The sequence below is a fragment of the Dermacentor silvarum genome, chromosome 4 (genome assembly GCF_013339745.2).
Source record: "Dermacentor silvarum isolate Dsil-2018 chromosome 4, BIME_Dsil_1.4, whole genome shotgun sequence".
NCBI classification, from domain to species: Eukaryota; Metazoa; Arthropoda; class Arachnida; order Ixodida; family Ixodidae; genus Dermacentor; species Dermacentor silvarum.
In genome coordinates this window covers 128888804-128899224 of record NC_051157.2, presented here as the reverse complement: position 1 = coordinate 128899224, position 10421 = coordinate 128888804, and the positions used below count along the sequence as shown (strand labels likewise).

The 10421-nt window shown below is 47.9% G+C and overlaps 1 protein-coding gene across 1 annotated transcript; it reads right to left on the bottom strand.

Annotated features, from left to right (window-relative positions):
• Positions 1 to 7142: 7142 nt before the first annotated feature.
• Positions 7143 to 8791, bottom strand: LOC125945016 (uncharacterized). The gene is made up of 2 exons (XM_049666550.1): positions 8656 to 8791; positions 7143 to 7600 (listed from the first exon to the last, which is right to left on the bottom strand). The coding sequence occupies exons 1-2, from the start codon at positions 8687 to 8689 to the stop codon at positions 7143 to 7145; spliced, it is 492 nt and encodes a 163-aa protein (XP_049522507.1). The 5' UTR covers positions 8690 to 8791.
• Between the last annotated feature and the right edge of the window lie 1630 nt (positions 8792 to 10421).

The window sequence follows — 10421 nt, the reverse complement described above, 5'->3', positions numbered from 1 at the left end:
ACAGTTCATGAGCTGGTCTACTCGAAGCGGCGGACATTTCATGCAAAAAATTGAAATGCGTAATCGAAAAATAACAAAACATGACTACTTAGGTTTTATCTAATTACCTTATGGCCCATATTGCAATTTACAAATTCTAGCCGTGAAGTTCGCAAGGCGGATACACTTGGAACGAATTATCAGGATGACACCAGTTTCGAGATATTAATTACTGAACTTTATGGAGAAATGCATTTGCGTTCCAGTTACTTTCTTAGCAAAACGTCGTTTTTGTGCATTGATGCACAAAAGTTACTGGAACCTCAATGCATTTCTCTGTAAAGTTCTAATCCTGGCAATGAATAAATGACGATCTCGAGTATAGTAGCCTTGATGTCATTAGATAGCATGCGTGGGTATAGTAGCCACGTGCCTACTCCCCCACGATCACGTGTTGCGTGATGCCATCGAGCTCAAAAGAATGTTCCACATCCGCCCACCATGGTTGTGAGTGGCAATGGCTAACACTGCTAGGGCTAGTTCTTATAAAAAAAACCAGATTAGTGGACGAATTGATGGCCGTCGCCGTAGCACAAGTGGTAGTGCAATGCAGGCATATTGCGGTGGTTGCGGGTTCTGTCCACTTTCATGTCCTTTTAACGCGATAGCTATTAAGGCCCCGTGTCGCAGAAAATCCGGCGTCGGCATTGGCGCCCGCAGCCAAGAAAATCATCCCCACCCACGTTTAGGTATCCCACACCATTTTATCATTAATGTTGCTCATACCTTGTCTTGCATTCTTGGCAAAGCTATTCGTCGGAATTTTGAGAATGACAATCCACAAACAAATGTCATGAAACAAAACACCCACAACCCATGCCTTTTGTGTTAAATCTTCTCAGACTGAAGTATTAAAATTGCAAAACAAATACGGAAACCTGAAAATGATGTAATTTCTTTGGCGCGGTTGGTTCACTATCTCCGAGATCGGCCTCCGCAAGAGGCCGCGTTTCCACCAGAAAGCTCGCCTACGTGCATAGCATTCGCCGCCAGTGTTTACCAGTAACCATTACGGTTGCATAAGTTGCAATCGTCAGGAACCATGAGTAGCAGTCAGGGATCTTTGAATGCTATCGCGTTCCACTCTTAAAAGCGAAGCTTAAGCGTCCTCCCAATTTTGTTTCCAGTAAAGTGGAGTAGCAGCCAGTAATTTTTTCTTCATTATTTTCTACATTCTAATTTCAACCACACCTAATTTCCTCGATGCTTTCCTTGGCATCATTGTCTGTTTGATTTATGTGGTTGTAGGCTTATGCCTTAGGAGCGAAGAAAAAACCTGGCTGACCCGAATCGACGCCAGAATCCAACCGCGAGCCATGGCTTCACGTGCCACGGCAAGCCGCCGTCTTTATTTTCCTTTCATGCGGACGCGCGCTATCCGGGTTCTACGCGCCGCCCAAAGGATGGCGCTACAGGGCTCCCGGCCTAGACTGGAAGTCAAAACCGGACGGAGGGCCGACTGTGGCACACTAGTACGAGGTGGGGCGGCGGTGCGAGGCTTTCCGTCGCGGTCTCCACGTAAGCCGGTTTGAGGCGGTCCAAGCTGACAGTCTCTTCCCAGCCGTTCTTTAGGAGGGTGGCAGTTTTCGGGGTGCGGCGGAGGACGCGGAATGGTCCGCCGTAGGCCACGGTTAGCGGTGGTGGGACAGTGTCTCGGCGCACGAAAACGCGTCTTGAAGTGGTCAGGTGGGGGTGCACGAAGATTGTGTTGCGGCGGGATGGATGGGGTGGAGTGCGTCCGTGTTCTTTAACAGAGTCTTTAACACTCTTTAACGCGGTACCCCTGCCACGGCCAGCTGTCATCTTTATTGTAGTGTGAGCTACACTGGCAGAGGTTGACTAGTTTCGCGTGGCTCCTGGAGAGCCGTGCGGCGCATGCGCGAGGAGCAATGACGTCACATGGCGCACATCTGGCGCGCTGAGCGTTTTCCCGGCGTTTGCGCTGGGCGTTTGCCAGTGTCGTATGGTCATGGAGAAGGAGAGCGAAATTGCTGCTCAGCGGCGCAGAAGAGCGGAGAAGCTTAACTCATGGGATCCCGAAGTAGTTGCCGGCCAATTAGCGGTTGAGCGTAGGAAGAACCATCCGAAGAAGGCAAACGTGCTGCGGAGGCACCGGAGAAAAGGGAGCAACGTCTAGCAAAGAGGCGTCGCCAGGAAGCTCAGCGACGTGACCGACCATCTCAGCAGCAGCAACAACAAGACGCCGTCGATGACGTCAAGGCTCGCCGATTGACTGACTATAAGGTGAAACTTAGCGAAAGCGCCCGTGCGACTCGGACCTTCGAGACAGGCTTCGCAAACAATCCGTTCGCAAACAATCCGTTTGACCTGGTGGCATGGGCGCCAATCCGAAAACAATCCGTTCGCAAACAATCCGTTTGACCTGGTGGCATGGGCGCCAATCCGACCTCGCGCCCATGCCACCAGGTCTACCGGTTCTGAACGATGCGGTCGAAGCAGTTCACGCTACGTATATCCTGGGATATCCGTGCTGAGCCACTGCTAATTATTTTCCGTGCATGCGGGCGCGCGCTATCCGGGTTCTACGCGTCGCCCAAAGGACGTCATGATTTATATATATATATATATATATATATATATCAATAAACCGTAGTACTCAGGTGTACGTGCCATTGCAAGCACGCATGCACACACACACACACACACACACACACACAAGCGCGCGCGCGCTGCCATTGCACTCGTACTATTTCTGCACTATCACCCGGATCGGCCCACATTGTTGGTCTATGTCGCCGGAGACGTTCGTCTGATGCTAGCCATCGACAGAGTCGCTGTAAAATGTAAAAAGGAAATGGTACCTGCCGCGTCAGGTGGGCTGCAATGGGAGCGAGCGTGAAAGCCGTATAGTTCCATTCGCGGTCACTTGGCTACGCAACGTGACAGCCGTATACATATATAGTTCCATTCGCGGCTACTTGACTGTAGGGAGCGCTTGCATGTAGGCTCCCTTAGAGTTACTATATATGGCTCCCTCAGGGAGCCAGAGTTGGGCCTCCGTTTTCCACGTGCCGCTCCGTTGCAATTCGCCAAGCGCCGTCACGTGGAAGTCCGAATTGCTGCAGAGAAACCGACCTACCGCGACACCATTGAATTTCCTCCTTTTGGCCTCGTGAATTCCAGCGCCATCGCCACCGGCGCGGCGTGTTTGATTTTGTCTGACATACGCGGAAGCTTTCGCGCAAGTGCATTAATTCTCTGGGCGAATCGCGTAACGTCTTACTGTTCTGTGCCCGTCACTTGCGTTATCAGCATGAGAGGTTGCAGTGCACCCTACTGCACGAATCGCAGTGAGTGTGGAAAGTCTTTTTATTGCGATAGTAATTATATGGGCACGCCAAAGCGGATTTCCGCCGTCGCGGTCGTAGTCGCCGTGAGGTTCCGTATGACGTCAATGGCGATGAAATCGTCGCCGCGCGCCGTATGCTATATGTACGGGTGAAAGGGGGCGAGGGACGCGCGCATTGACGGGGAGCGAAATTACGGCGGAGAGCAAACACGTGTTCTGCACCGTGCTCCATAAAGGGCTGGAGAATTAAGCATCTCTTTCTTCCTTTACAATCACTATATATATACTATACTTCGTCCGACGTGCGAAAGGCCGAGGGGGGGGGGAGACAGGGAGGGAGGGGAGGCGACGTTTAGCTGCGGCACCAAATGCCTATTTATATAAAATCGTTGTGAGGCGAGAAGGTGGTACAGACTTCCGACGCTGCTCGATGAGTGCCTCGTTCTGCTCTCGTCTTAGGCCCGTATTCTGAAACGCTCCTTACCTCACTGAGGAGACCTCAACTGCTTGAGGACGCCATATAACATATTCTGGAACGCTCCTTACTAAGGTGCCCTCACTGAGGCCTTCCTTGGAGCTCCCTTAAGTTAAGGTAGCGTTGGAGCTACCTTGGTTCCGCCTTGCCTCACTCCTTGCACTAAAAGGGCGCTTCTCTGCAGCACTTTGTAAATTCTCTCATTTGCCGACAGATGGCCCTAGAAGCACCGCAGGAAAATCTGTACGATAACACAAAGGGCAGTGCCTTGCTATTTGAGGCTCGAGCCGGTTGCCTAAGGACGAAAACATATCGGAACAAATATTCGGAAATAGATTAGACATGTGTATGCTGCAGTAAAGATCCAGAGACCAATGGAATGCGACGGGATCCACCCAGCGAGAACCGTAGGTAACGTGCAACTCCCAGAAGCGCTTGGGTTTAAAGTGGAAGGAAACATAAACAGATCAGCCGTAGAGATCAGCAAGAGACAATTAGAGTACTGGTGGAAAAAAAGCAGGGAAAAGATGGATACGACCTGATCTCTTAAAATCATAGGCAGCGGTACAAGGTAAATTTTTGAAAAAGAAAAATAATGAGAGGTATACAAAAATGCTAGATAAAGAACATGTATAGTATACGTGATTAAATCAAGCAGGCTAGGTGACTATTTGTCGCCGCCCCGTTTCAAAGGGGATGCCAATAAATCATCATCATCATCATCATCAATTACGCGGCTTCGGTGCCGTGGCCTACGCGCCGCCGCTGCCAGTTGAACAAAAAAAGGGCGGTGTGTGGCTCGTTCACTGCCAGCAATGACAATAATTTTGTGGAATTTGCGCTACGAGCTACTGATTTCGTGTACGGTGAGGTGTACCGCTGTCCTACACCTGCAACGAGAAACCTGAGAGATCGGTTGAACCCTTTGGAACTATACAGCGATAAAGAATTTCGGTCACGATATCGCTTCTCCAAGCAGTCTGTTATACTGCTACTGAACGAGCTGCGGCTCAACAAAACTGACGACAAAAGAGGAGAGCCTCTTCCGCCTGTGTTGAAGCTCCTCATCACACTCCTGTTTTACGCAACCGGCGCGATGCAGACTGTTGTTGGGGACCTCGTAAACGTGTCGCAGCCATCTGTGAGCAGCAGCATCTGGGAGGTGACGCAAGCAATATGCGCGAGACTGTTCCGCAAGTACGTGCGCATGCCGACGAGTGGAGAAGTGAAGTCCGTGAAGACAAGATTTTTTAATATCGCTGGCTTTCCGGGTGTAACTGGCTGCATCGACTGCACGCACGTACAAATTATCAGTCCCGGAGGAGACAATGCAGAAGTGTACAGAAACCGAAAAGGCGTGTTCTCGGTAAATGTGCTGGTAAGTTGTGGGCATTTGATTTTTTACTTGTTTTCAAGAAATACCTCGTTGATTCACGCCCGCGCACTTCTGCGCGTTAGTGACATGTCGAGGTAGCTAAAATACCATTGCACGATGAGTAGCTGTGCGTATCGTGTATGTCACAAGTTTATTTGAACGATATAATACGTTTTTCTGGGTAAGTTGATCCAAACAACAAGAAACACTGCAGTGTTTCTTGTTGTCTTGTTGAACTGTGTGTTAATTTCCTCTCGTGTTTTATTCGTGTCATTTTAACGTATAACGTGTTATAGCTGAAGTAATTTGTCACTGAGCATGAGAAGGAAATTTAATAAAATTTGGCTGGAGTACATACGGTAGACACCGCCAAATCCTGACTGAGAGCTTACCACTGTCGTTGAAAGGAAAAGTGTACAATCATTGCATTCTACTGGTGCTAACATATGGGGCAGTAACTTGGAGGTTCACCGCACAAAGATCTGTGGAACGAAAAGTATCAGGCCTAATGTGAAGAGACAGGAAGAGAGTGGTGTGGATCAGAGAGCAAAAGGGGATAATCGATATTCTGACATTAGGAGAAGAAAATGGAGCTGGGCAGGCCATGTAATGCATAAGATGGATAATCGGTGGACCATTAGAGTTACATAATGGGTAACAAGAGAAGGTAAGCACACTCGAGGACGGCAGTAAACTAGGTGGGGTGATGACGTTAGGAAATTTGTCGGCATAAATTGAAATCAGCTAGCGCAAGACAGGGGTAATTGAATATCACGGGAGAGGCCTTCGTTCCGCAGTGGACATAAACATAGGGTGATGATGATGAATGTATGTCACAAACGTTTTCTTCATTCTGTGTTGAAGTGTTATTGTGGGCAGAGGTACGCGGTGTTCCTAAAATCACATTTCATTTTTTTTTTTGCGGTTCCAGGCTGTGACAGGACCCGAGCTCCAGTTCTTTGATGTTGTTGCAGGTTGGCCTGGGTCTGTTCATGACAGCCGAATTTTTGAAAACAGTCGTGTGATGACATCATACGAGCAGAGAAGTGTGTGTGGGATGATTCTGGGAGACCAGGGATACGCCTGTCTGCCGTACCTCATGCCACCCCTGAAAAACCCCCAGACAGCTGCAGAAAAAAGGCAGGATGCACATTTAATTTCATCATTTCTACTGATTCTGTGCAGTTTGGCGGTGTACATGTATCTTATGGTGAGTGCCATAGAGAACATGCACCACTTGAATTAAAGGATATACAGTTAAAAAAGTGCTTTGCGCATGAAACAGTGCAGCTGGAAAGTGTACCCTTTGTTACATGTTGCTCAAAAACTGCCATGTACTTTATTTAGTGCCATAACGCACTACTTAACATGCAGTTTTGATGGGAATGTACGACAGCTGTTCGAATAATTTAGCTCATCTGTGGTCTAACAGGCCGACACATTTATCTAAACTAATTCTGCTGTAACTTTGTGTACTTTTGTGCAGATACAACAAGAGCCAAATCAAAACGAGGAACTCAATGAAGAGAGCATTTGGAGTTTGGAAGAGGCGGTTTGGCTGCCTGAAGACAAAGCTGCAAACAAAAAAGGAGAGGACATGTGCAATAATAACAGCATGTGCATCACTTCACAATGTGGCATCTAAATTGCGTGATTTGTGGTTGAATGGCAATGAAGAAGAAGAAGCAAGAAGACACTCCTCGTGGCAACCAGCTGCGAAGGCGGCTCATTGAGAGACGCTTTTCGAGCACTGCAGCTCACCAGAATGGGGAGATAGACTGAACAAACCACATACCATTATAACATGATGACACCACTAGTGTGCTATTACAGGACATGTAAACATTCGTCGTTTTATGTAATGTGTATGTCCTGTTTCCTATCTATAATTGATGAGTAATGGCTCAAATGGAACATTACACGAAATACTTGTTTATTTAGAGCTAGTTTGCCTCATCACCGGCCAGCTGCTTGGCAAGAACTTCCGCTTTCATTGAGGAGACCTTCAGTTTAGCCTTCAGAAGCCGCAATTGCATCCTGTGCAAATAACTTCTTTTCTTCTCCTCGTCAGCATATTGCTGTCTTTTCCATCCATGTTCCTCTTCCATCATTCTCATTCTGGCTTTGTGCTCTGTGGCTCTTTGGCATCTTTCATCCTGCAACGCTTGCAGCCGGGAGTCCAGTTCAGTGGATAGCGTCTGCTGCAAAAGCGCACGCCGGCTAACCGTTGTTTCTTGCGACGACGCTGACTGGGTTGTAGTGCACTCAGTCGGCTGAGAGGCTTTCTGTGTGGCTTGCACAGGCTCAGATGAGCCCTCAGTAGGGTCTGCTGGTAACGGGGATCTTGCATTTGCAGAATCCATGTACAAATAGTCAGTGCTGCTTAATTCCAGGGTACGATCTGCAAAAATAAAAATGCATTTGTTGGAAATACAAAGACAATTATCTATGCTGCTGTGTAGTGTTCCGTCATACTGTGAAATAAAAATTGACTGAATACCAGTGCCCGCTTTATTTGGCCTTCTCAAGTGCTTACAGTTGAAGCTAAATATCGTACTCATATAAACTAAGCGGTAGGCCACGGAGAATGTGGTAGTGTCTTATTTCATGGTCCTTATACACAAGAAAATAGAGGACCCTGCACATTTCGTCTTGCACTTGGCTCTCATTGTGGTTTGTATACTACTCGTGCATTCAAGAGCCCAGAAAAACTGACGTGCACAAGGCTACACAGTAAAGAAACATGGATACGTTTGGATTAAGAGTATTATTATGGCACTATGGCTTTTTTCTTACATCAAAATTATTTTTATACAACCACATCTATCTACATGTAGATATGGTGCGCCGTGTTTGAGGCAGTGCCTAAGAAAGATGAAATTTCAGTAAGTGGTGAGTGACCTTACTGTTCGCATGCATAACACTGCTTGGTATCGGTTTCACAGCATAATAAAACATGCACATACTGGCCACACAAATAACCAAGCAATAAAAGAACTTCTGCATACTTGTGCGTGTATTCTATTTTTTTGCATTCTGAAGTTGCTACCAACTATATATATAGCTCAGCGTAGCTGGTATGCATAATAATGCTAACATCACAATGGATAAGCAGTGCCATGCAAACAAACGTGAGACAGTGCTTCTGCCTTCACTCTGCCTGCATGTTTTTTTTTTCTTTTTTCGTTTACTCAACACCGTGAAGACAAGAGATCCCACACACTGTGGGAATCAGTGAAAGCGAGGCTTTACCATTTGCATGAAATAACTGGTCGTTGCATAAGTAGAAGTTAAACAGCATTGAATGCTCGCTTCGGCGGCATTACGTGCAGGTGCGTTGTAGGTGTCTCGACACACCGTATACATCGGTGAGCTATGCACAACGATTTATCAAATCTAGCAATGTCACAGAAACACACACTGTAATATTACGTGTAGAGGCCGGTCGTCACTGACCGTCGTCACTGTCCTCCGCGTTGCTCTGGGTCATTCTGGCGATTATATCGGCCACGCGATCGCCCGGTTGCGTTGATGGTGGTCGGTCGCTATCGTAAGGGTTGTTGACCCGTTCCGATAGATGGGGAACTGCAGCCTCGATCTACAACAGACGATCATCCATCGGTTCCGGCGGCGGCCCACCTCCTGCGATAGACACCGGCTCGAACACAAGTACAAACTCTAATATAGCACAATCTTACCTGTAGCCATGGCATCCCTTATTTGCTTTGCTTTTTCTTTTTTCCATCGCTGCTTCATGTTGTCCCATAGCTTCCGTAGTTGGGCGACAGTGCGCGGCCGCACATTTTCAGCGCTGTTGAACTCGGCAGTCAAAGCTTCCCATGCCTTCAACTTTCTCGTCAGCGACACGGTATCGGATTTCTTGTTCTCGATTGAACACTTGTACTTTCGTACAAGCTCTGTTACGAGGTCCTTTTCGTCGTCGCAGTAAAACAGCTTCCCGGGCATGTTTCTGGCGTACGCGGCTATCAAAACCTGTCAGAACAATGACGCGTTGGTCAGAAGCGTGGTCAGAAATGGTCAGAAGGTTGTCGCCAATGTTGCTAGACCAGCATTTTTGCCTGCCGCAAAAGCAGAAAGTTAAATTAAGCAGAACAATATGTGCATCTGCCTAGCAAAATAGCAATGCGCACGTCATTATTTATCGGTGTGCATAACAAAATATTACACATATGCTTGAATCTAGCTCGAAAGTGAACGTTAATTTAATATTTCACATCTACGCTCGAACCAAGACTCGTGAAATACGCACGTTACCTTACTGAGGAGGCCCTTTCCAAAGGAACGTTGAAGGAAGCTTTTAGAATACACTGTAGCCCTGAAGGAGCTCCTTGAGGTAAGGAGGCATGAAGGGCTCCTCACGTAAGGTAAGGAAATGGTCTGAGTTGAGGAGCGTTTCAGAATACGGGCCTTAAACCTTCGAGCCGCCCCCAGAGCCACCGGCAACAGTCATCAACGCCCCGCGCGTTTGATGCGAACGCAGGCAAAACGCCGACGGCGTCGACAACAGTTCTGCGTGTTGCCGGTGCTGCTGCATGTCCAAGTTTATACCGCTGATAAAACTACTATCCTTACTCCGTATAGCTCTCTACTACTTTACTGTCGTAATTGATGCTTGGCCTTTCGGTTGAAACTGTGACAACTTTTTTTAGATACTGTGCGCCCGGAAAGCCATCCGACGCCGAGTGCAGTGGCTTTTGCGAATGGGACGCGGCAAGCCAACTCCCAGAAATGCAATCTGCGAGTAAGCTTGCGCCAGAAGAATGGCGACTTTTTTTCTGCTTGTTGGAGTATGCCATTTGTTTCTATATTTTAGTGGTTCTGGTAAAACGCGCAAAATAACGAAAGCGCCCATGCGTGACCTGCTAGCGTGCTTTTCGCGCGTACGACTTTACTGTTTAAGAAACGTTAGCAGCAGCTCTGCATTTATTGCAGTGTTTGAGGTGCAACGCCGCAATCGAACCATGACAATCGAAACAAGCGCGAAGGAGACCAGTGGTCCGGCTGACATCACATACGAGTACGCATCGAGTGGTCGGGCGGGTCCGCATAAAACCAGTTTCCCGCGCGCACGTCATTGAAGCGGGCGCTCACATTGGTCTCCACTGTTCGCGGGTCGCGTCTTTCAACTCCGGCTGCGCGTTCGCTCTTGAACGTCCCCAGAGGTACCGGCAATAAAGAGGGGCTTTAACCGGCAACAGTCA

Bases quoted from the DNA above. Each gene is read 5' to 3' on its own strand.
- LOC125945016 (XM_049666550.1), bottom strand. From the start codon at position 8,689: ATGACCCAGAGCAACGCGGAGGACAGTGACGACG. The intron at 7,601-8,655 runs GTCAGTGACGAC...TTATTTTTGCAG, and splicing joins CGCGGAGGACAGTGACGACG to ATCGTACCCTGGAATTAAGC.